General features: G+C 41.4%; 2 protein-coding genes across 2 annotated transcripts; both read left to right on the forward strand.

Annotated features, from left to right (window-relative positions):
• The first annotated feature begins 14,187 nt into the window (after positions 1-14,187).
• On the forward strand, positions 14,188-21,521 carry LOC131095717 (mucin-1-like). The gene is made up of 11 exons (XM_058043778.1): positions 14,188-14,281; positions 14,846-15,148; positions 15,683-16,003; positions 16,142-16,201; positions 16,519-16,698; positions 17,247-17,348; positions 17,880-18,257; positions 18,733-18,884; positions 19,425-19,526; positions 20,875-20,895; positions 21,426-21,521. The coding sequence occupies exons 3-11, from the start codon at positions 15,748-15,750 to the stop codon at positions 21,519-21,521; spliced, it is 1,347 nt and encodes a 448-aa protein (XP_057899761.1). The 5' UTR covers positions 14,188-14,281; positions 14,846-15,148; positions 15,683-15,747.
• A 1,280-nt stretch (positions 21,522-22,801) lies between these two features.
• LOC131095872 (uncharacterized) lies at positions 22,802-23,803 on the forward strand. Its single transcript, XM_058044004.1, has 2 exons — positions 22,802-23,006; positions 23,547-23,803. Exons 1-2 carry the CDS (start codon positions 22,860-22,862, stop codon positions 23,763-23,765), a joined length of 366 nt encoding a protein of 121 aa, XP_057899987.1. The 5' UTR covers positions 22,802-22,859; the 3' UTR covers positions 23,766-23,803.
• The last annotated feature ends 1,178 nt before the right edge of the window (positions 23,804-24,981 follow it).

Raw genomic sequence — 24,981 nt, forward strand, 5'->3', positions numbered from 1 at the left:
CTTCTACAGAAACTATATTAGTCTTTATAGCTGGGCAGAATGCATTAGTGCCAAGACAGATTTTTTTTTTCCCAATGAGAGAACAAAAGGCAAAGTGAGTACATATTTCTTTCATTGTGCTGCTCTGTCTGAATTAGAGAGAGGGCAGGTAATCAAGTAAAGTGCAAGGAACTTAGGCAAAGTAAATATTGCATACGGTGTGTAAGCTTCTGCAGTAATTCCTTCAAATTTATTGTAGATTTTCAGTTCTGGTGTAGTATATAATTGCAAGATCAGGGTCACAAAATCAAACATTCAAGAAAGGCAGATTCTAAGTTGGAAATTTTTCACTGTTGCCCTCTTGCATGCATACATTCATTTCAATATGATAAAAATATAAATTATGTGTGCATTATCATGTGTCCACACTAAAATATGGAAATACGGAATATGTAATGCCTTGAGATTCCCATGAAGCCTAATTAGCACAGATGAACTTTTCTGTCAAAAGGTAGAATTACAAAATTTTCCCCAGTACAGTGATGATCCATTTTAGAGCTTCACAAAAGTTCCCATGGGTGGCATCTTTCCACAGGAGGCATTGTGGCAATCGCCAGCTTTTAAATCCTGCTTTTCTAATTTGGTAGTCGATGCTGCTTTTTTTTTTTTTTCAAGTCCCATCTCAACTCCCATTCTTTTTAGACCTCACAATGATTGCAGAAGCATCTGCAACCTGTTTCCTCTTTCTCTCCAGAAGAGAATAAAATCACAAAAAGTTGCATTTTGTATTTGCACAAGGTGCTTGTGGTACAGATAATATAGTACAGTGTGTGCTGGGGAGCTTGCTGGTGGGGCAGAACTGTAAAGTTCTTGTTCACCTGGCAGCCTCAGGTGCACTTGGTAACTCAGGACATATACAAACAGCACCAATGGCTCACAGTCTGTGTCACTGTGACCTTCCTTTTCTTCAGCCCTTTTCCTTTTTGTCCTTTCATCATCTCTCTTTCCCCCTTTTTTCCCTCTCTCTCCTCAGCCCTCGTCTCTAGTTCCTGTTTGATTTCTTTCCAATCTCATTATTGAGGTTTCATTACAAAATTTGCCTTTTATGGACAGAGGTCACCTAATGGATTTTAGTTTTACTCTATGCCAAACTGTATTAAGGGCAGTCCTGCAATCTTGAGTGAGGTAAGCAGTTAGGAATGACTTTAGGGACTATTGGCATTAAAAGCAGTGGAGTTTGTTTGCAGGCACATCCTCTAGAACTGCCTTAGTTATTCTGTGATGAGAACATTTCCATTAAATGCCTTATAATCTGCAATAATCCTCTTTTGGGACTAGGACCACAGCACCAAGACAATTTGGAGACTCTTTCTGATGAGAAGAGATGAGATATGGGTTAATTTGCCACTGCTGTTTCCTAGACACCATGATGAAATAACCTGATTGATTATAGCTGCGTTAATATCTATTCTGAAAATCGTCAAAGTGATGAAAGGAAAGGAAAACTGCAAAAATCTTTGCAAATCCCTGTTTGTGATACTAAGCTGATTTTTGTCTGTATCACAGGTTACATTCAAAAGACCAATGTAATACTGTCTGAAGGGAAAAATCATAACAAATAAAATGTGATTAACCATTGTAAAGAAGACCAATAATTTCACTAGTTAGTTGAGACTACTAGGGGTAGATATAAAGTTACCAGTACTGCCAAATCTTCTGTGCTCTCTTGTCCTGCTAACTTAATGACCAATCCAATCAATGTAACAAAATTGGGACATTCTTCCACTGCATACATGGAAACAGCTATATTTTCCAGTTATAGTGCAATCATATTATTTCTTTTCAGAAGTCTGTAGGTTTGTGATGTTTCTTTTGTTACTGCCAATTTTATTGTTTTGCTGTGGAGTGGAAGGATTAGTAAATTGATTCATCTTGGAAGTGTGAACATTAGCCTGCAACTGTGTAGTAATTGTGAACAGAAATTGAACCTGCACTATGTTTTGTATTGAAATAAAATGAAGAAGTTTTTTCAGAGCTCAATGCTGTATTGCATGCTTGAAAACATCTCATCAAAGCATCTCCTAACTAGGGTGAGGAGCAATTCCCTTTTCCTCAATGATATAAATATTCAACATTTTAGAAAAAAATAGAAAATCCAGTGTTAGATGTTTTTGATGTTTAAGTCCTGGGACTGACATTCTCCCTGGCTTGCAAACTCTATTTTATTTCTCTGCTAGAAAAAATCCCTGTTTTTTGTAAAAAATTTGGATATGTGCTACTTGCCATTTAAGTGTAGTTTGCCTGGCACTAATGATTCCTTCTACTTTTATTTAAGAATGTGGTTAGAAGTTTTGAGGATCTCTACTCACTGGCAGCTTCCAAAATTGATGTATTAAGAGCAGGAAGAGACTCTTTGGGCTCTACCTATGGATCCTTAACAGCTGTTGGGAGTCTATCTGCTGAGGGTAAGTCTGCTCTTCAAGCAATTGTAGTCACTGGGATGCGGGTTCCTAGCCACCATCTCCCTTCATGCTGCACAGCTTCTGTAGGCCAATACAGCAAAACTTAATTGTAAACATAATGGAGAGCAATAAAATTACTGCAAAGAGAAACATCCTGAGATATTTTCCAGAAGAGAAAGGGGACGGTGAAAGCTAACACAGTCATTGAAATTACTACTGTATGTTTTTTTCTGCTGGTCACTATTTGATTGTGGGTTTTTTTGTTTAAGTTCAAATTCCTTGCTTGATTGCTTGGATTGTTTTTTTTGGGAGTGGTGGTGGCAGGTGGGTGGGTATTAGTTTTTTTATTTTTATACATTACATTTATTTCTGTTCTTTTTTCTCTCTTTCCTTCTCTTTCTTTCTCTTTCTCTTTCTCTTTCTCTTTCTCTTTCTCTTTCTCTTTCTCTTTCTCTTTCTCTTTCTCTTTCTCTTTCTCTTTCTCTTTCTCTTTCTCTTTCTCTTTCTCTTTCTCTTTCTCTTTCTCTTTCTCTTCCTCTTCCTCTTCCTCTTCCTCTTCCTCTTCCTCTTCCTCTTCCTCTTCCTCTTCCTCTTCCTCTTTCTTTCCTTTTTTTTTACCAAAGGACTTTCCTTTCTTTCTGTTATAAACCATTAACATCTATGTAATAGCCTTTTTTGATACCATAACCCCTACAGTTCTGTCTATGTCCTTGGTTTTTAACATTTACTTTCTCTGAACAGAATCCTCGCAAATTCACTTTGCACCAGGACCAGCTACTTCATCTCCTATTCCTATTACTCCTCCTGCTCCTGCAGGTAAGTCTGCTTTTCAAGAAATTACAGTTTGTTAGAAGTGAGTTTCCATGCTGCTCAGCTTCTCTAAGTAAATACAACAATACTTGATTTTAAACATAGTGGTGCAATAAAACCAATGATAAGAGAAATGATCTGTGACTTTACAGAAGAGAAAGGGGATGGTGAAAGATAAAAGAGGCATTAAAATTACTACTGTTATTTTTTTTTTCTATTGGTCCTGATTAGCTTAGATATTTTTGGTTTTAGTTTGGGTTTGGTTGGTTGAATCTATTGTTATTGGGTAGTAGTGGTGGTTGTTGGGTGGATGTTTTCTTTTTGTTTTTGATGGGTTTTGATTTTTGGTGGGTTTTTGATTTCTGTTATTGTTGTCTTTCATTTCTTTCCTGTCACTTTCTTTTTTTTTTTTTTTTTAATGAAGTTTTTTCTCCTTTCTTTCTGTTAGCAACCATTAACATTTCTGTATTGGCCTTACTTTGAAACCATAACCCCTTCAGTTCTGTCATTTGCTTGCTTTTTAAAATTTCTTCCTCCAAGCAAAATTTTTACAAGTTCACTTTGAATCCAAAGCAGCCGGATTTTCTCCTCTTTCTCCTGGTGGCGCTATTCCTCTTCCTTCTCCTATTAGTGTTGGTAAGTCTGCTTGTCAAGCAATTGTAGTCATTTGAATTTGGGTTCCTAGCCAGCAGCTCCCTTCATGCTGCACAGCTTCTGTAGGAAAATAGAACATCAATTTTTAATTTAAACATAATGGAGCAATAAAAGTAGTGCTAATGGAAATGATCTATGACTTTTCAGAAGAGAAAGGGAATGGTGGAAGATAGCAGAATAATTAAAATCACTACAGTAATTTATTTTTTATATTGGACCCCCTTTGTTTGGGTTTTTTTATTTTCCTTTGGTTTTGGCTCCTTGGGGAGTTGGAATGTTTTTGGTTTTGGGAAGTGTTGGCTGTGGGGTGGGTTTATTTGTTTTTTTTGGTATTTCTATTTTTTGTCTTCCCTTCCTTCCTTCCTTCCGACACTTCCTTCCTTCCTTCCTTCCTTCCTTCCTTCCTTCCTTCCTTCCTTCCTTCCTTCCTTCCTTCCTTCCTTCCTTCCTTCCTTCCTTCCTTCCTTCCTTCCTTCCTTCCTTCCTTCCTTCCTTCCTTCCTTCCTTCCTTCCTTCCTTCCTTCCTTCCTTCCTTCCTTCCTTCCTTCCTTCCTTCCTTCCTTCCTTCCTTCCTTCCTTCCTTCCTTCCTTCCTTCCTTCCTTCCTTCCTTCCTTCCTTCCGACACTTCCTTCCTTCCGACACTTCCTTCCTTCCTTCCGACACTTCCTTCCTTCCTTCCGACACTTCCTTCCTTCCTTCCTTCCTTCCTTCCTTCCGACACTTCCCTCCGACACTTCCTTCCGACACTTCCTTCCGACACTTCCTTCCGACACTTCCTTCCTTCCGACACTTCCTTCCGACACTTCCTTCCGACACTTCCTTCCGACACTTCCTTCCGACACTTCCTTCAGACACTTCCTTCCGACACTTCCTTCCTTCCGACACTTCCGACACTTCCTTCCGACACTTCCTTCCTTCCTTCCGACACTTCCTTCCTTCCGACACTTCCTTCCTTCTGACACTTCCTTCCTTCCTTCCGACACTTCCTTCCGACACTTCCTTCCTTCCGCCACTTCCTTCCAACACTTCTTTCCGCCACTTCCTTCCTTCCGCCACTTCCTTCCTTCCGCCACTTCCTTCTGCCACTTCCTTCCTTCCGCCACTTCCTTCCTTCCTTCCTTCCTTCCTTCCTTCCTTCCTTCCTTCCTTCCTTCCTTCCTTCCTTCCTTCCTTCCTTCCTTCCTTCCTTCCTTCCTTCCTTCCTTCCTTCCTTCCTTCCTTCCTTCCTTCCTTCCTTCCTTCCTTCCTTCCTTCCTTCCTTCCTTCCTTCCTTCCTTCCTTCCGCCACTTCCTTCCTTCCTTCCGCCACTTCCTTCCGCCACTTCCTTCCGCCACTTCCTTCCGCCACTTCCTTCCGCCACTTCCTTCCGCCACTTCCTTCCTTCCTTCCGCCACTTCCTTCCGCCACTTCCTTCCTTCCGCCACTTCCTTCCCCCACTTCCTTCCTTTTTTTTTTTTAACAAAGGCTTTTTCCATTCTTTCTATTAGAAACCATTGACATTTTTTAATAACCTTTCCTTGCATTCACAACCATTCCAGTGTTGTGCATTTCCTTGCTTATTAAAATTTACTTTCTCCAAACAGGATCTCCGCAGGTTCACTTTGAACCTAGTGTTACACCTCCTTCTCCTATTCCTCTTCCTCCTCCAATTCCCGCTTCTGTTCCTGCTGCTTTTCCTGTTTCTGCTCCTGCTCCTGTTCCTTCTGCTGCTGCTGTTCCTGCTCTCGCTGGTAAGTCTGTTTTCCAAGCAATTGTAGTCACAGGGATGTGGGTTCCTAGGCAGCACCTCCTTTCAGGCTGCACAGCTTCTCTAGGCAAACAATACTTAAATATAAACATAAGGGAACATTAAATCTAGTGCTAAGAGAAACATTTTCTGAGACTTTTTTCAAAATAGAAAGGGGATGGTGAAAGCTAACAAAGGGATTGAAATCACTACTGCAATGTTTTTTTTCTCTTGGTCCCTATTTTTGATTTTAGTTTGGGTTTGGATGCTTAGCTGCTTGGATTTTTTAGTTTTGGAGAGTTGTTGTGGTGGGTGGGTGTTTGACTTTTTATTTTTTTCTTTTATTTCTTCTTTTTATTTCTCTGTATTTATTTTAACTGAAGACTTCTTCCTTTCATTATGTTATAAACCAGTAACGTTTTTTTAATCGTCTTTCCTTTCAACCATAACCAATTCAGCATTTCCTTGCTTTTTAAAATTTCTTATCTGAAGAAAATTTAAAATTTACTTCTCTGAAGTCAATTTACTTTCTCTGAACAGACGCCTTTCAGCGTCGCATTTCACCCCAAGCAGCTGGAAGACCTCGTTCTCCTGTTTCTACTCCTGCTGGTAAGTCTGCCTGTCAAGCAATTGTTGTCCCTTGGATGTGGGTTCCTAGCCCGCATCTCCCTTCATCCTACACAGCTTCTGTAGGCAAACAATACTGAAATATAAACATAAGGGAGCATTAAATCTAGTGCTAAGAGGAATGTTTTCTGAGACTTCTTTCAGAAGAGAAAGGGGATGGTGAAAGCTAACAAAGGGATTAAAATTACTACTGCAATGTTTTCTTCTATTGGTACCTATTTGCTCGGTTATATTTGATTTTAGTTTGGGTTTGGATGCTTAGCTGCTTGGATTTTTTGCTTTTGTGGAGTGGTGGTGGTAGGTGGGTGGGTGTTTGATTTTTTATTTTTTTCTTTTATTTCTTTATATTTATTTTAACTGAAGACTTCTTCCTTTCATTATGTTATAAACCAGTAACGTTTTTTTAATCGTCTTTCCTTTCAACCATAACCAATTCAGCATTTCCTTGCTTTTTAAAATTTCTTATCTGAAGAAAATTTAAAATTTACTTCTCTGAAGTCAATTTACTTTCTCTGAACAGACACCTTTCAGCGTCACATTTCACCCCAAGCAGCTGGAAGACCTCGTACTCCTGTTTCTGCTCCTGTTGGTAAGTCTGCCTGTCAAGCAATTGTTGTCCCTTGGATGTGGGTTCCTAGCCCGCATCTCTCTTCATGCTACACAGCTTCTGTAGACAAACAGTACTTAAATATAAACATAAGGGAGCATTAAATCTAGTGCTAAGAGGAATGTTTTCTGAGACTTCTTTCAGAAGAGAAAGGGGATGGTGAAAGCTAACAAAGGGATTAAAATTACTACTGCAATGTTTTCTTCTATTGGTACCTATTTGCTCGGTTATTTTTGATTTTAGTTTGGGTTTGGATGCTTAGCTGCTTGGATTTTTTGCTTTTGGGGAGTGGTGGTGGTAGGTGGGTGGGTGTTTGATTTTTTATTTTTTTCTTTTATTTCTTCTTTTTATTTCTTTATATTTATTTTAACTGAAGACTTCTTCCTTTCATTATGTTATAAACCAGTAACGGTTTTTTAATTGTCTTTCCTTTCAACCATAACCAATTCAGTATTTCCTTGCTTTTTAAAATTTCTTCTCTGAAGTCAATTTACTTTCTCTGAACAGACGCCTTTCAGCGTCGCATTTCACCCCAAGCAGCTGCAAGACCTCGTACTCCTGTTTCTGCTCCTGCTGGTAAGTCTGCCTGTCAAGCAATTGTAGTCCCTTGGATGTGGGTTCCTAGCCAGCATCTCCCTCCATGCTGCACAGCTTCTGCAGGCAAATACAACAAGATTTCATTGCAAACATCATGAACTAGTAAAACTGGAGCTAACAGCAAAGCTGTAAGACTTTTCTCAGAAGAGAAAGAGGATTGTGAAACCTAACACAGGGATTGAAATTACTACTATAAATTTTTATTCTCTGAGGGTGTGGCACAGCAGTTTGCATAGCACTTCGCGCAGGCAGGGTTGCAACTTTTCTTGCCAGTAACGTTTGCTGTGTGTTGTTTGCAGTGTTTCTGTTGGTTGTTGGGTTTTGGGGTTTGTATTAGTAATGGTTTTTATGCAATTGAAAACTGTAGTTACTACAAGTGTACATAGTCAAATGGAACCCTCCAAAAAGGTTACATCTTTCCAGACCGATTCTTGTGCAGAGTGTTTGAGCTTAGGAGCAGTTTCAGGGGCAGTTTTGGAGGAAACCTGCCTGCGGTGTGAACAGGTGAACAAACTCCTTTCACTGGTGACTGAGCTTAGAGAGGAAGTTTAAAGACTAAGGAGTATCAGGCATAGTGAAAGGGGAATAGATTGGTGGATTTGCCCTTCCATCCTTGAGGGAAGCCCACCAAGAGTCAGAGGACTCCCATGCCTCTCACTGTCAGACAATAGGAGGACACCTGGTAAGTGAAGGGGAGTGGAAATGGGTACCTACTTGAGGAGGTAATAATAAAAATTCCTCCCGACCCCCATCCCCAAGCCAGATGCCACTTCAGAATAGGTATGAACCCCTGGATCTAGAGAGTCAGCCAGATGATTTAGAAGAAAATTATCTGCCCAGTGAGCCTCCCATTCATCTCTGAGAAGGATTACCACCTCTGGCATCAGGAAGAAAAGAAGGGTAATTGTAGCTGGTGGCTCCCTTCTAAGGGGAACAGAGGGCCCCAAATGTCAACAGGACCCACGCCACAGAGAGGTCTTCTGCCTCCCTGGGGCCTGGGATATCACTGAGAGACTTCCTGGGCTGATTCAGCCCTTTGATTATTACCCACTGCAAATATTCCAGGCTGGCAGTGATGAGATTGAAAAGAGGAGTGTCAGGACAATTAAAAGGGACTTTAGGGCACTGGGACAAGTGGTTGATAGGACAGGGGTACAGTGAAAGGAATAGGAGAGCTCACATTATCAACAAGTGTCTCAAAGATTGGTGTCATCAGCAGAATTTGGGTTCTTTGATCATGGGGCAACTTTTACAGCACCTGCTCTACTGGAACCAGATGGGCTCCATCTTTCTGTTAAGGACAGAAGGTTTTTAGCTCATGAACTGGCAGAACTTGTTGAAAGGACATTGAACTAGGTCTGAAGGGGAAAGGGGATGCATCTGGGCTGTCTGGAAGCAGGCCCAAGGGTGGTAAACCTGAGACAGGAGTGAAATCAGCAGCCCAGCTGAGTTGCAGGTATACCAATACACGCAGCACAGTTACAAACAAGAGCTAGAGGCCATGGTAAAGCAGCAAAGCTATGATGTAATTGCCATCACAGAAATGTGGTGGCATGACTCATATGGCCGGAGTGCTGCACTGGATGGCTACAAGTTCTTCAGGAGAGACAGGAAAGGGAGAAGAGGTGGAGGGGTGGCCCTTTATATTAGGGAGGCTTTTGATACCATGGGTATTGAAAGTTATGAAGTTGAATGCCTATGGGTAAGAATTAAGGGGAAGGCCAACAAGGCTGACATCCTACTGGGAGTCTGTTATTGTCCACCCAACCAGGAAGAAGTGGTGGGCAATTCATTCTATAATCAGCTAGAGAGTGTTTCTGGATCATCAGCCATTTTTCTTGCTGGCGATTTCAACCTGCCGGACTTTTTTTGGGAACTCAATACAGCTGTAAAAAGGCAGTCCAGGAAATTTTTAGAGTTTGCAGAGGACAATTTTTTGTCACAGCTGGTAGGTGAACCCACCAGGGGAGTGACAATGTTAAATCTGTTATTTGCAAATAGAGATGGACTGGTGGGAGATGTGGTAGTTGGAAGTCACTCAGGGCACAGTGATAATAAAATTATAAAATTCTCTATATTTGGTTAAATCAAGAGGAACATTAATAAGACTTTCACAGGTGACTTCTGGATGGCAGACTTTGGCCTGCTCAGGATACTTATTCAGAGAATTCCTTGGGAAGCAGCCCTTAAAAACAAAGGAGTTCAGGAAGTGTAGGTGAGCTTCAAAACAGAGATCTTGAGGGCACAGGAACAGACTGTCCCTGGGTGCCAAAAGATCAGTCAACGGGGTAAAAGTCCAGCCTGGATGGGCAAGAAGATTTTGGAGGAAGTTAGGAATAAAAAAAAGGAAGTATTATCTTTGGAAGGAGAGTCAGGTCTCTCAGGAAGTATTTAAGGGGGATGCTAGAGCATGTAGGAAAAAATTAGAGAGGCCAAAGCTCAGTTTGAACTTAAAATGGTGACTTTTGTAAACAATAATAAAAAATACTTTTGTAAATATATTAATGGTAAAAGGAAGAGTAAGATCAACCTTTGTTGTTTATTAAATGCAGAAAGGAACTTAGTAACTGCAGATGAGGAGAAAGCAGAGATGCTTAACACCTTCTTTGTCTCAGTTTTTAGTGGGATGGCTTACCTTCAGGACAACCGTCCTCTTGGGTTGCTCGATGATACTAGGGAGCAGAATGGTCCCCCCATTTTCCAAGGAGGAAATCAGAGAACTGAGCTGCTTGGATGTTCATAAATCCATGGGTCCAGATGAGATCCATCCCAGGGTGATGAGAGAGCAGGCAGATGAGCTTGCGAAGCTGTTCTCTATCATTTACCAACAGTCCCGGCTCACTGGTGAGGTTCCAGATGATTGGAAGCTGGCCAATGTGACAATCATTCATTAAAAAAGGGTGGAAAGGAGGATCCTGTTAATTTTAGGCCAGCCAGCCTGACCTCAGCCCCTAGTAAGTTTATATGGAGTGTCATCACACAGCGCTTACAGGATGGCCAGAGTATCAGACCCAGTCAGACCCAGCAAGGGTTTAGGAGGAGTTGGTCATGTTTGACCAACCTGGTCTCCTTTTATGACCAAGTGACCCACCTGGTCAATGTAGAAAAGGCTGTTGGTGTTGTGTGCCTGGACTCCAGCAAGGCCTGTGGCACTGTCTCCAACAGCATACTCCTAGACAAGCTGGCAGCCCACGGCTTGGGCAGGAGCACTCTGTGCTGGGTTAGGAACTGGCTGCATGGCCAGGCCCAGAGAGTGGTGGTGAGCAGTGCTGCATCCAGCTGGCAGCCAGGCACCAGGGGTGTCCCTCAGGGCTCTGTGCTGGGGCCAGTTCTGTTCATTATCTTCACTGATGCCATGGATGAGGGGATTGAGTCTTTCATTAGTAAGTTTGCAGATAACACTAAGCTGGGAGCGTGTGTTGATCTGTTGGAGGGTACGAGGGCTCTGCAGAGAGATCTGGAATGGTTGGATGGATGGTCAGAGCCTAACAAGGTGAAGTTTAATAAATCCAAGTGCTGAGTTCTGCATTTTGGCCACAATAGCCACCTGCAATGTTATGGGCTGGGGATGGTGGGGCTGGACAGTGCCCAGGCAGAAAAGGACTTGGGGTACTGTTTGACACTGGCTGAACATGAGCCAGCAGTGTGCCCTGGTGGCCAAGAAAGCCAATGGCATCCTGGCCTGTGTCAGGAATTGCGTGGCAAACAGGAGCAGGGAGGTCATCTGTCCCCTATACTCGGCACTGGTGAGGCCACACTTTGAGTGTTGTGTCCAGTTCTGGGAACCTCAGTTTAAGAAGGATGTTGAGATGCTTAAGGGGTAAGATGCTTGATGCCTCCAGAGGAGGGAACAAGGCTGGTGAGGGGCTGGGAACACAAATCCTGTGAGGAATGACTGAGGGAGCTGGGGCTGTTCAGCCTGGAGAAAAGGAGACTCAGAGGCGACTTTATCACTCTCTACAACTTCCTGAAAGGCAGCTGTGCTCAGGTGGGGGTTGGTCTCTTTCTCCAGGCAGCAACTGACAGAACCCAAGGACACAGTCTCAAGCTGCATCAGGGGAAATATAGGTTTGATAACAGGAAAAAGTTTTTTTATAGAAAGGGTGACAAAATAGCAGAATGGTCTACCCAGGGAGGCGGTGGAGTCACCATCCCTGCATGTGCTTAAAAAAAGACTGGATGTGGCACTCGGTGCCATGGTTTAGTGTTTTAGTGGAGGTGTTAAGGCATGGGTTGGACTCAATGATGTTTAAGGTCTTTTCCAACCTAGTTATTCTGTGAATTCTCTGAATACTGTGGTTTTTTTCTGTTGGTCCCCATTTGCTTGGCTATTGTAGGGTCGAGTTTGTTTTTTCTTTTTTTTTTGCTTGGTTGCTTGGATTTTTTTTGTTTTGCAAAGTAGCAGTAGTGAGTGGGTGGGTGTTTGTTTTTTGACTTTATTTTCTTATTTTCTCCCTTTTTTTGCCCCCCAAAGGGGGGCAAAAATACTCCTTTCATTGTATTATACAGCAATAATGGTTTTTAATCATCTTCTGCAAAAATAACCATTTCAGTTCTATGCATTTCCTTGCTTTTAAAAACTTACCTTCTCTGAACAGATCTATTTCGGATTAGACCACCCCGTACACCTACTATTCCTGTTCCAGCTCCTGCAGGTAAGTCTGCTTGTTGAACAATTCTAGTCCCCTGGATGTGAGTTCCTAGCCTGCATCACCCTTCATGCTGCACATCTTCTGTAGGCAAATACAGCAACACTTAAGGGAAAACATAATGGAGAATTAAAACTAGTGCTAACAGAAATGTTGTCATACTTTCTAAAGAAGAGAAAGGGGATGGTAGAAGCTAAAACAGGGATTAAAATTATTACTGGAAAGTTTTTTTGGTTGGTCTCTATTTCCTTCTAGCTTTTTTTTTGTTTTAGTTTGGGTTTGGATGCTTGGTTGTATGGACTTTTTTGGTTTTGGGGAGTGGTAGAGGTGGGTGGATGGGTGTTTGCATTTTGATTTTTTCCTTTTATTGCTTCTTTTAAATACTTTCTTTTTTTTTTTTAATAACAAAAGGGTTTTTCATTTCTGTTACAAACCATTCAAATTCTGTAATAGCCTTTCCTTTCAAACATAGCCACTTGCAATCTGTGCAATTCCTTGGTTTATAAATCCTATTTTTACTCAAGAGATAATATTTCGCCTTGTGTTTCACCCCAAGCACCTCGTACACCTCCTCCGCCTCCTCCGCCTCCTGTTCCTGCTCCGGTTGCAGCTGGTGAGTCTCTTTTTCAAGCAATTGTAGTCACTGGGATGTGGCTTCCTAGCCAGCATCTCCCTTCATACTGCACAGCTTCTGTAGGAAAATGTGACAGCACTTAATTGTAAACGTAATGGAGCAATAAAGTTAACGCAAACAGAAACATTCAAAGACACTCTTCAGAAGAGAAAGGGAATGGTGAAAGCTAACATAGGGATTAAAATTAATGCTGGAGGAATTTTTGTTAATAATGGGTCTTTAATATGCTTTGATATTTTTGATATTACTCTAGGTTTAGCTGCTTGGTTGGTTGGATTATTTTTGATTTTGGGAAGTGGTCGTGGTGAGAGGGTGGGTGTTTGATTTTTGATTTTTTTTCTTTTATTTCTTCTTTTTATTTCTTTATTTTTTTTTTAACTGAAGACTTTTTCCTTTCATTATGTTGTAAACCATTAACATTTTTTAAATCATCTTTCCATTCAACCATAACCATTTCCATTCTGTGCATTTCCTTGGTTTTTAAAATTTATCTTCTCTGAAGTAAAATTACTTTCTCTGAACAGAATATTTCTGGCATCACTTCAAACCCCAATCAGCTGGTATCTTGTACTATGTACTAGCTTGAAAACAAACTAGTGTCAGATTCCAAGCCAGAACTACAGTTTAATAGGACAATTAAAATACAGGCAGAAAACACTGGCAGGAAACCTAAAGAGTCAGGATACAACCTGACACCCAGTTGGACGGGGTGGTGGTAGCAGTCTGATTAAATGGTGGCTGCAGTCCTGCCGGAGTGATAGATGTGGTTCTGTTGATGTGATGATCCTGTAGAAGGGTCTGGTCTTCCTCTGAAGATCCAGTGGTGGTTTTGTAGTTCTTATCCTCTGGGAATCCAGTCAGTAAGGCCATTCTGGTGTTCCAAACCTCAGATTGTATCCAGGAAGGAATGCTTGGTTCTCCCCGTTGGGCAGAGCCTCTCAAATGGGATGATGTAATTTTATGGGTGATGCAGTGAGACCTTGATGGTCCATGAGCAGACATAGGCCCCTGGGGGGAGTTGTCAGCGATGAGTCATGGAGACAATAAAGAATACTGCCCCATTTCTTTAAACAGCTGACATAGATGGTAATAGACTACACACCTTGGGGTTACATTTTCGGTGATACCCTAAGACACTGAAGTAAATTTACTTTCTCTGAGCAGACTCCTTTCACAGTCACATTCAACCCCAAGGACCCGCTACACCTTGTACTCCTGCTCCTGATGATAAGTTGGCTTGTCAAGAAATTACAGGCATTTGGATGTGTGTTCCTAGCCAGCATCTGCCTTCATGCTGCACAGTTTCTGCAGACAAATACATCATTTTAAACATAATGGAGCAATAACACTACTGCAGACATTTTGAAATGGCCATTTCTTGCATCCATAACTATTTCAGTTCCTTGCATTTCCTTGCTTTTTAAAATGTACGTCCTCTGAAGTAATTTTACTGTTTTTGAAAAGATTTTTTTTTGGATTCCTGTTTCAGCCCAAGCTGCTCGTACACCTCCTGCACTAGCACAAGCTCAAGATGGTAAGTCTGCTTGTCAAACAATTGTAGTCAGTGGGATGTGGGTTCCTAGCCAGCATCTGCCTTCATGCTGCACAGCTTCTGCAGACAAATGGAACAATACTTAAATGTTAACATAATGAAGCAACACAACTAGTGCAAACAGAAACATTCTGAGATATTTATCAGAAGAGAAAGGGAATGGTGAAAGCTAACACAGGGATTAAAATAATTACTGGAATGTATTTAGTCTTAGTTCCTATACCTTTTGTGGGTTTGTTTTGGTTTTATTTTGGGTTACGATGTTTGGTTGCTTGGATTTTTTTGGTTTTGGGGAGTGATTGACATGGGTAGGTGGATGGGTGGTTGATTTTAGAATTTTTTCTTTTCTAATTTTCTTTCTTTCTTATTTTCTTTTGTTCTTTCTTTAATTCTTTCTTTCCTTTTTTTTTTTTTTTAATAACCAAAGCGTTTTTCATTTCTATCTGATATAAAATACTCCCATTTTGAATTAGGATTTCCTTTCAAACACAACCATTTCCAAACAGTTAATTTCCTTAGTTTTTAAATCCTACTTTTACTTAACAGATATTTTCCAGCCTCGTGTTTCACCCCAAGCAGCTCGTGCAATTCCGGCTCCTGTTCCTGCTCCTGTTCTTGCTCCTATTCCTGCTCTGGCTCCTGCTCCTGCTCCTGCTCCTGCTCCTCCTCCTGCTCCGGCTCCTGGTCTTCTTCCGGCTCCTGCTCCAGCTCCTGCTCCTGTTCCTGCTCCCATTCCTGCTCCTGCTCCTGCTCCAGTTCCAGCTTTTGTTCTTCCTCCTGCTCCTGGTCCTGGTCCTGCTCCAGTTCCTGCTCTCATTCCTGCTCCAGCTCCTGGTCCTCGCCCTGGTGGTAAGTCTCTTCTTCAAGAGAGCAGTCACTGTAGTCACTGGGATGGTGCTTCCTAGCCAGCATCTCCCTTCACGCTGCACAGCTTCTGTAGGCAAATACAGCAACACTTTAGTATAACGATAATGGAGCAATTCAGCTCGTGCAAAGAGAAATGGTCTGAGACATTCTTCACACAAAAAAGAAGTGGTGTAACTAACACAGGGATTAAAGTTTTTGTCAGACTGTATAAGAAGTAGCTTTCCTTGATTAAAAAACACACTAGAGAAATTATAAGCATGAGAGGTATAATATGTCTGTGAGAATATGTAAAACTTCAAACAACATCTTACAATACTTCCTAGGGCAAGATACTCGTGCTAATGTCCTTTGTCTATTAAGGATTAATATAGAATATTTATATGCCATGCCTTTCATATAAGCAATTAAGACAAGGAGCAAACAGTTGTAAGTACTTCAAATACTCTTATCAGAGCAATTTAACAGCAAATGTAGATTCTCTCCTGATTTGCTTCTATTCATTTTTATTTATTCCAGCATTCTGGGGACGTCCAAGATTCAGAACCTTTACTGTGTCTGAAACTGATTCAAACTACAGTAGTATGACCCCCGATGGAACCTATACTGTGTCTGGAAGTGACTCAGTCTTCAGTTCATCACCCAGCAGATCCTATAGTTTATCTGGAACCGACTCAGGCCTCCTTAGTATGACACCCGGCAGAACCTATACTGTGTCTGGAAGCGGCTCAGCCTTCAGTACGTCACCCAGCAGATACTATACTGAGTCTGGAAGTGACTCATTCTTCAGTACATCACCCAGCAGATACTATACCGCATCTGGAAGCGACATATTTGGAGGTGTGTCATCCTACAGAACCTGTACTGTCGCTGGAACCAACATTGCCTTTCTTTCCAGCTATAAGCATTTCCATTCCATATATCTCCTTTCTTTTTAAAATTTACCATCTCTGAAGCAAATTCACTTTCTCTGTACAGACTCCATAGGGCCTCCCCAAGGAGCCAGTACACCTCATGCTCCTATTCCTGCTGTTGGTGGTAAGTCTGCTTGTGAAAATGCTATAGTGATTTGGATATGGGTTGAGAGCACACATCCATGGGGAGAGATTGAGATGGTTGGGTGGGTGTTTGCATTTTGATTTTTTTTCCCTTTTATTACTAGTTATAATTGCATGTTTTCTTTCTAACTTTTTTTTTTCATAGCAAAATTGGTTTTCTTTTATTTCTATTACGAAGCATTCATATTCTGTAATAGGCTTTTTTTTTTTCAAACATAACCATTTGCAATGGGAGCATTTCCTTGGTTTGTAAATCCTATTTTTCCTCAAGAGATAATATTCAGCCTTGTGTTTCAGCCCAAGCAGCTCGTACACCTCCTGGTCATCCTGGTCCGGGTCCTGCTCCTGCTGCTGCTTTAGCTCCTGGTCCTGCTCCGGCTCCTGGTCCTGCTCCGGCTCCTGGTCCTGCTCCGGCTCCTGGTCCTGCTGCTGGTCCTGCTGCTGGTCCTGCTCCTGGTCCTGCTCCTGGTCCTGCTGGTAAGTCGCTTTTTCAGGCAAATCTATTCAGTAGGACGTGAGTTCCGATCCAGCATCTCCCTTCATGCTGCACAACTTCTGTAGGCCAGTACAGCAACACTTCATTGTGAACATAATGGAGCATTTCACCTAATGAAAACAGAAATGTTATGATGCTTTTTAGAGAAGAAAAAGGCGATGGTGGAAGCTAACACAGGATTTAAAATTATTATTGGAATGTTTTTTTCCATTGGTCTCTATGTCTTTGTGGGTTTGGTTTGGTTTTTCTTTCGGTTTGGATGATTGCTTGCTTGGACATTTTAGGTTTTGGGGAGTGGTTGAGGTAGGAGGATGAGTGTTTGAATTTTTAATTTTTCCTTCATTATTACTTTTAAATACTTTTCTTTTAAAATAAATGAATGGTTTTTCCATTATTTCTGTTACAAACCATTCATATATTTAATCACCTTTCCCTTCAACCATACCCATTTCCAATCTGTGCACTGCCTTGGTATTTAAATATTACTTTTACTCAAGAAATAATATTTAGGCTCGTGTTTCACTCCTAGCAGCTCATAGACCTGCAGCTCCTCCTGCTCCTGCTCCAGGTCCTGCTCTCGTTCCTGCTCCTGCTCCTGGGCCTGGTCCTGGGCCTGGTCCTCGTCCTGCTGGTAAGTCTCTTGTTCAAGCAATTGTAGTCATTGGGATGTGGATTTCTAGCCAGCATCTCCCTTCACGCTGCAAAGCTTCTGCAGGAAAATACAGCAACACTTTAGTATAACGATAATGGAGCAATTCAGCTCGGGCAAAGAGAAATGCTTTGAGACATTCTTCATACAAGAAGGGGTGGTGTAAATAATACAGGGATGAAAAATTTTTGTCACACTGTAGGAGAAGTTGCTTTCCTTGATTAAAAAACACACTGGAGAAATTATAAGCATGAGAGGTATAATATGTCTGCGAGAATATGGAAAACTTCAAACAACGTCTTACAATACTTCCTAGGGCAAGATACTTGTGCTAATGTCCTTTGTCTATTAAGGACGAATATAGACTATTTATATGAAATGTCTTTCAAATAAGCAATTAAGACAAGGAGCAAACAGTTGTAAGTACCTCAAATACTTACTCTTGTCAGAGCAATTTAACAGCAAATGTAGATTCTCTCCTGATTTGCTTCTTCTAATTTTTATTTATTCCAGCATTCTGGGGACGTCCAAGATATAGAACCTATACTGTGTCTGAAACCGACTCAGACTACAGTAGCATGACCCCCGACGGAACCTATACTGTGTCTGGAAGCGACTCAGTCTTCACTTCATCACCCAGCAGATCCTATAGTCTATCTGGAACCGACTCAGGCCTCCTTAGTATGACACCCGGCAGAACCTATACTGTGTCTGGAAGCGGCTCAGCCTTCAGTACGTCACCCAGCAGATACTATACTGCATCTGAAGGCAACTCACCCAGCAGATACTATACTGCATCTGAAGGTGACTCAACCAGCAGATACTATACTGCATCTGAAGGCGAATCACCCAGCAGATACTATACCGCGTCTGGAAGCAACATATTTGGAGGTGTGTCATCCTACAGAATCTGTACTGTCTCTGGAACCAACACTTCCATTCTATGCATCTCCTTTCTTTTTAAAATTTACCATTTCTGAAGTAAATTTACTATCTCTGACTCAACTCTTTTGGGCCTCCCCAAGGAGCCAGTACACCTCGTGCTCCTATTCCTGCTATTGGTTATAAGTCTGCTTCTGAAAATATTAGTGCCATCTGGATGTGGGTTGAGAGCCCAAATCCATGGGGAGTGGTTGAGCTGGGTGGGTGGGTGTTTGCATTTTGAATTTTTTTTCCTTTTATTACGTCTTTTAATTGCATGCTTGCTTGATTACTGGTTTTTGTTTTGTTTTGTTTTTAATAGCAAAATTGTTTTTCCTCTATTTCTATTACAAACCATTCATATTCTGTAATAGCCTTTCCTTTCAAACATAACCATTTCCAATCACTGGATTTCTGTGGTTTGTAAATCCTATTTTTCCTCAAGAGATAATATTCAGCCTCATGTTTCACCCCAAGCAGCTCGTACACCTCCTGGTCCTCCTAATCCTGGTCCTGGGCCTGGTCCTGGTCCAGGGCCTGGGCCTGGGCCTGGGCCTGGTCCTGCTCCGGGTCCTGCTCCGGCTCCAGCTCCTGCTGGTAAGTTTTCTTTTCAGGCAGTTGTAGTGACTGGGATGTGGATTGCTAGCCAGCATCTCCTTCAAGCTGCACGGCTTCTGTAGGCAAATACAGCAACACTTCATTGTAAACATAATGGAGCATTACAACTAGTGCAAACAGAAATGTTATGATACTTTAAAGAGAAGGGAAAGCTGTAGGTGGAAGCAAACATAGGGTTTAAAATTATTATTGGAAATTTTTTCCATTTGTTGCTATGTCCTTGTGGGTTTGCTTTGGTTTTTCTTTGGGTTTGGATGCTTGGTTGCTTGGATTCTTTTGGTTTTGGGGAGTGGTTGAGGTGGATGTGTGGGTGTTTGATTTTTTATTTTCGTATTTAAATGCTTATTTTATTACTCTTTTATTTTTAATAGAAGATTTGTTTTTCTATTTTTCTGTTACAAACCATTCATATATTTAATCATCATTCATTTCAATCATAACCATTTCCAATCTTTTCATTCCCTTGGTCCTTAAATCTTAATAGAAGAGATAATATTAAGCCTCGTGTTTCACCCCCAGCAGCTCATAGACCTCCAGCTGCTCCTGGTCCTGCTCCAGTTCCTGCTCTTGTTGCTGCTCCTGGTCCTGGTCCTGGTCCTGGTCCTGGTCCTGGTCCTGCTGGTAAGTCTCTTCTTCAAGAGAGCAATCACTGTAGTCACTGGGATGTGGATTCCTAGCCAGCATCTCCCTTCACACTGCACAGCTTCTGTAGGCAAATACAGCAACACTTTAGTATAACGGAAATGGAGCAATTCACCTAGTGCAAAGAGAAATGGTCTGAGACATTCTTCACACAAGAAAGAAGTGGTGTAACTAACACAGGGATTAAAATTTTTGTCCAACTATAAAAGAAGTAGCTTTCCTTGATTAAAAACCACGCCTAGAATTTATAAGGACGAGGGGAAAAATATGTCTGTGAGAATATGTAGAACTTTAAACAATGTCTGCTTACAATACTTCCTAGGGCAAGACAGTTGTGATAATGTCCTTTGTCTATTAAGGATTAATATAGAATATTAATATAGAAGATATATGCCATGTCTTTCAAATAATAATTAAGAGGAAGACAGTTGTAAATACTTCAAATATGTAGTCTTGTCAGAGCAATTTAACAGCAAATGTAGATTCTCTCCTGATTTGCTTCTATTCATTTTTTTTTTATTCCAGCATTCTGGGGACGTCCAAGATATAGAACCTATACTGTGTCTGAAACCGACTCAGGTTACAGTAGTATGACACCCGGCAGAACCTATACTGTGTCTGGAAGCGACTCAGTCTTCAGTTCATCACCCAGCAGATCCTATAGTTTATCTGGAACCGACTCAGGCCTCCTTAGTATGACACCCGGCAGAACCTATACTGTGTCTGGAAGCGGCTCAGCCTTCAGTACGTCACCCAGCAGATACTATACTCCGTCCGAAGGTGACTCTACCAGCAGGTACTATACAGCGTCTGAAGGCAACTCACCCAGCAGATACTATACTGCGTCTGGAAGCAACATATTTGGAGGTGTGTCATCCTACAGAACCTGTACTGTCTCTGGAACCAACATTGCCTTTCCTTCCAACTACAAGCTTTTCCATTCCATACATCTCCTTTCTTTTTAAAATTACCATCTCTGAAGCAAATTCACTTTCTCTGAACAGACTCCATAGGGCCTCCCCAAGGAGCCAGTACACCTCGTGCTCCTATTCCTGCTGTTGGTGGTAAGTCTGCTTCTGAAAACGTTATAGTGATTTGGATGTGGGTTGAGATCCCACATCCAAGCGGACTGGTTGAGCTGGGTGGGTGGGTGTGTGCATTTTGATTTTTTTCCTTTTATTACGTTATTCAAACATAACCATTTCCAATCAGTGCATTTCCTTGGTTTGTAAATCCCATTTTTCCTCAAGAGATAATATTCAGCCTCATGTTTCACCCCAAGCAGCTCATACACCTCCTCGTAATCCTGGTCCTGGTCCTGCTCCAGGTCCGGCTCCTGCTCCGGCTGGTGAGTGTCTTTTTCCTGCAATTGTACTCACTGGGATGTGGGTTCCTACCCAGCATCTCTCTTCATGCTGCACAGCTTCTGTATACCAATACAGCAAGGCTTCACTGGAAACGTAATGGAGCATTACAAATATGGCGAACAGAAATGTTATAATACTTTTTTAGAGAATAGTAAGGGGAAGACGATGTCTAACAGAGAGTTTAAAATTATTATTGGAAATTTTACTTTTCTAATTGTTTCAATTTTTTTTTGTTTTACAAATTGTTACAAATTGTATTTCATTTTTTAAATTTCATTTCAAATTGTTTTTTCTTTATTTCTCTTACAAACCATTCTTATTTTTAAATAGCCTTTCGTTTCAATCATAACCATTTCCAATCTGTGCGTTGCCTTGGTTTTTAAATATTACTTTTGATCAAGAGATAATATATAGCCTCGTGCTTCACCCCTAGCAGCTCATAGACCTCCTGCTCCTGCTCCTGCTCCTGCTCCTGCTCCTGCTCCTGCTCCTGCTCCTGCTCCTGCTCCAGTTCCTGCTCTCGTTCCTGCTCCCGTTCCTGCTCCTGGGCCTGGTCCTGGGCCTGGACCTCGTGCTGCTGGTAAGTCTCTTCTTCAAGCAATTGTAGTCATTGGGATGTGGATTCCTAGCCAGCATCTCCCTTCACGCTGCAAAACTTCTGTAGGAAAATACAGCAACACTTTAGTATAACAATAATGGAGCAATTCAGCTCGTGCAAAGAGAAATGTTCTGACACATTCTTCACACAAGAAAGAATTGGTGTAAATAATACAGGGATAAAAAAATTTTGTCAGACTGTAGAAGAAGTTGCTTTCCTTGATTAAAAAACACACTGGAGAAAGTATAAGCATGAGAGGTATAATATGTCTGTGAGAATATGTAGAACTTCAAACAACGTCTGATTACAATAATTCCTAGGGCAAGATACTTGTGCTAATGTCCTTTGTCTATTAAGGATTAATATAGAATATTTATATGAAATGTCTTTCAAATAAGCAATTAAGACAAGGAGCAAACAGTTGTATCTCAAATACTTACTCTTGTCAGAGGTTTTAAACAGTACATGTAGATTCTCTCCTGATTTGTTTCTTCTAATTTTTATTTATTCCAGCATTCTGGGGACGTCCAAGATATAGAACCTATACTGTGTCTGAAACCGACTCAGACTACAGTAGCATGACCCCCGACGGAACCTATACTGTGTCTGGAAGCGACTCAGTCTTCACTTCATCACCCAGCAGATCCTATAGTCTATCTGGAACCGACTCAGGCCTCCTTAGTATGACACCCGGCAGAACCTATACTGTGTCTGGAAGCGGCTCAGCCTTCAGTACGTCACCCAGCAGATACTATACTGCATCTGAAGGTGACTCAACCAGCAGATACTATACGGCATCTGAAGGCGAATCACCCAGCAGATACTATACCGCGTCTGGAAGCAACATATTTGCCGGTGTGTCATCCTACAGAATCTGTACTGTCTCTGGAACCAACACTTCCATTCTATGCATCTCCTTTCTTTTTAAAATTTACCATTTCTGAAGTAAATTTACTATCTCTGACTCAACTCCTTTGGGCCTCCCCAAGGAGCCAGTACACCTCGTGCTCCTATTCCTGCTATTGGTTATAAGTCTGCTTCTGAAAATATTAGTGCCATCTGGATGTGGGTTGAGAGCCCACATCCATGGGGAGTGGTTGAGCTGGGTGGGTGGGTGTTTACATTTTGAATTTTTTTTCCTTTTATTACGTCTTTTAATTGCATGCTTGCTTGATTACTGGTTTTTTTTTTGTTTTGTTTTTAATAGCAAAATTGTTTTTCCTCTATTTCTATTACAAACCATTCATATTCTGTAATAGCCTTTCCTTTCAAACATAACCATTTCCAATCACTGGATTTCTGTGGTTTGTAAATCCTATTTTTCCTCAAGAGATAATATTCAGCCTCATGTTTCACCCCAAGCAGCTCGTACACCTCCTGGTCCTCCTAATCCTGGTCCTGGGCCTGGTCCTGGTCCAGGGCCTGGGCCTGGGCCTGGGCCTGGGCCTGGGCCTGGTCCTGCTCCTGGTCCTGCTCCGGCTCCAGCTCCTGCTGGTAAGTTTTCTTTTCAGGCAGTTGTAGTGACTGGGATGTGGATTGCTAGCCAGCATCTCCTTCAAGCTGTACGGCTTCTGTAGGCAAATACAGCAATACTTCATTGTAAACATAATGGAGCATTACAACTAGTGCAAACAGAAATGTTATGATACTTTAAAGAGAAGGGAAAGCTGTAGGTGGAAGCAAACATAGGGTTTAAAATTATTATTGGAAATTTTTTCCATTTGTTGCTATGTCCTTGTGGGTTTGCTTTGGTTTTTCTTTGGGTTTGGATGCTTGGTTGCTTGGATTCTTTTGGTTTTGGGGAGTGGTTGAGGTGGATGTGTGGGTGTTTGATTTTTTATTTTCGTATTTAAATGCTTATTTTATTACTCTTTTATTTTTAATAGAAGATTTGTTTTTCTATTTTTCTGTTACAAACCATTCATATATTTAATCATCATTCATTTCAATCATAACCATTTCCAATCTTTTCATTTCCTTGGTCCTTAAATCTTAATAGAAGAGATAATACTAAGCCTCGTGTTTCACCCCCAGCAGCTCATAGACCTCCAGCTGCTCCTGGTCCTGCTCCAGTTCCTGCTCTCGTTGCTGCTCCTGGTCCTGGTCCTGGTCCGGGTCCTGGCCCTGGTCCTGCTGGTAAGTCTCTTCTTCAAGAGAGCAATCACTGTAGTCACTGGGATGTGGATTCCTAGCCAGCATCTCCCTTCACGCTGCACAGCTTCTGTAGGCAAATACAGCAACACTTTAGTATAACGGAAATGGAGCAATTCACCTAGTGCAAAGAGAAATGGTCTGAGACATTCTTCACACAAGAAAGAAGTGGTGTAACTAACACAGGGATTAAAATTTTTGTCCAACTATAAAAGAAGTAGCTTTCCTTGATTAAAAACCACACCCTAGAATTTATAAGGACGAGGGGAAAAATATGTCTGTGAGAATATGTAGAACTTTAAACAATGTCTGCTTACAATACTTCCTAGGGCAAGACAGTTGTGATAATGTCCTTTGTCTATTAAGGATTAATATAGAATATTAATATAGAAGATATATGCCATGTCTTTCAAATAATAATTAAGAGGAAGACAGTTGTAAATACTTCAAATATGTAGTCTTGTCAGAGCAATTTAACAGCAAATGTAGATTCTCTCCTGATTTGCTTCTATTCATTTTTTTTTTATTCCAGCATTCTGGGGACGTCCAAGATATAGAACCTATACTGTGTCTGAAACCGACTCAGGTTACAGTAGTATGACACCCGGCAGAACCTATACTGTGTCTGGAAGCGACTCAGTCTTCAGTTCATCACCCAGCAGATCCTATAGTTTATCTGGAACCGACTCAGGCCTCCTTAGTATGACACCCGGCAGAACCTATACTGTGTCTGGAAGCGGCTCAGCCTTCAGTACGTCACCCAGCAGATACTATACTGCATCTGAAGGCAACTCACCCAGCAGATACTATACTGCATCTGAAGGCAACTCATTCTTCAGTACGTCACCCAGCAGTTACTATACTGCCTCTAGAAGCAACATATTTGGAGGTGTGTCATCCTACAGAACCTGTACTGTCTCTGGAACCAACACTGCCTTTCCTTCCAACTACAAGCATTTCCATTCCATACATCTCCTTTCTTTTTAAAATTTACCATCTCTGAAGCAAATTCACTTTCTCTGAACAGACTCCATAGGGCCTCCCCAAGGAGCCAGTACACCTCGTGCTCCTATTCCTGCTGTTGGTGGTAAGTCTGCTTGTGAAAACATTGTAGTGATTTGGATGTTGGTTGAGATCCCACATCCAAGCGGACTGGTTGAGCTGGGTGGGTGGGTGTGTGCATTTTGATTTTTTTCCTTTTCTACTTCTTTTAATTGAATGCTTGCTTGCTTGCTTTTTTTTTTTTTCCTTTTTGAATTGCAAAGTTGTTTTTCCGGTATTTCTATTACATACCATTCATATTCTGTAATCACCTTTC

This window comes from Melospiza georgiana, chromosome Z (assembly GCF_028018845.1).
Source record: "Melospiza georgiana isolate bMelGeo1 chromosome Z, bMelGeo1.pri, whole genome shotgun sequence".
Taxonomy (NCBI): Eukaryota; Metazoa; Chordata; class Aves; order Passeriformes; family Passerellidae; genus Melospiza; species Melospiza georgiana.

Coding starts and splice junctions, on each gene's coding strand:
- LOC131095717 (XM_058043778.1), top strand. CDS start 15,748: ATGACCCCCGATGGAACCTATACTGTGTCTGGAAGTGACTCAGTCTTC. Junction 16,202..16,518: donor TCCTATTCCTGCTGTTGGTG/GTAAGTCTGCTT, acceptor CTTGTGTTTCAG/CCCAAGCAGCTCGTACACCT. Junction 20,896..21,425: donor TCCGGCTCCTGCTCCGGCTG/GTGAGTGTCTTT, acceptor CTCCTGCTCCAG/TTCCTGCTCTCGTTCCTGCT.
- LOC131095872 (XM_058044004.1), top strand. CDS start 22,860: ATGTTTCACCCCAAGCAGCTCGTACACCTCCTGGTCCTCCTAATCCTG. Junction 23,007..23,546: donor TCCGGCTCCAGCTCCTGCTG/GTAAGTTTTCTT, acceptor TTTCACCCCCAG/CAGCTCATAGACCTCCAGCT.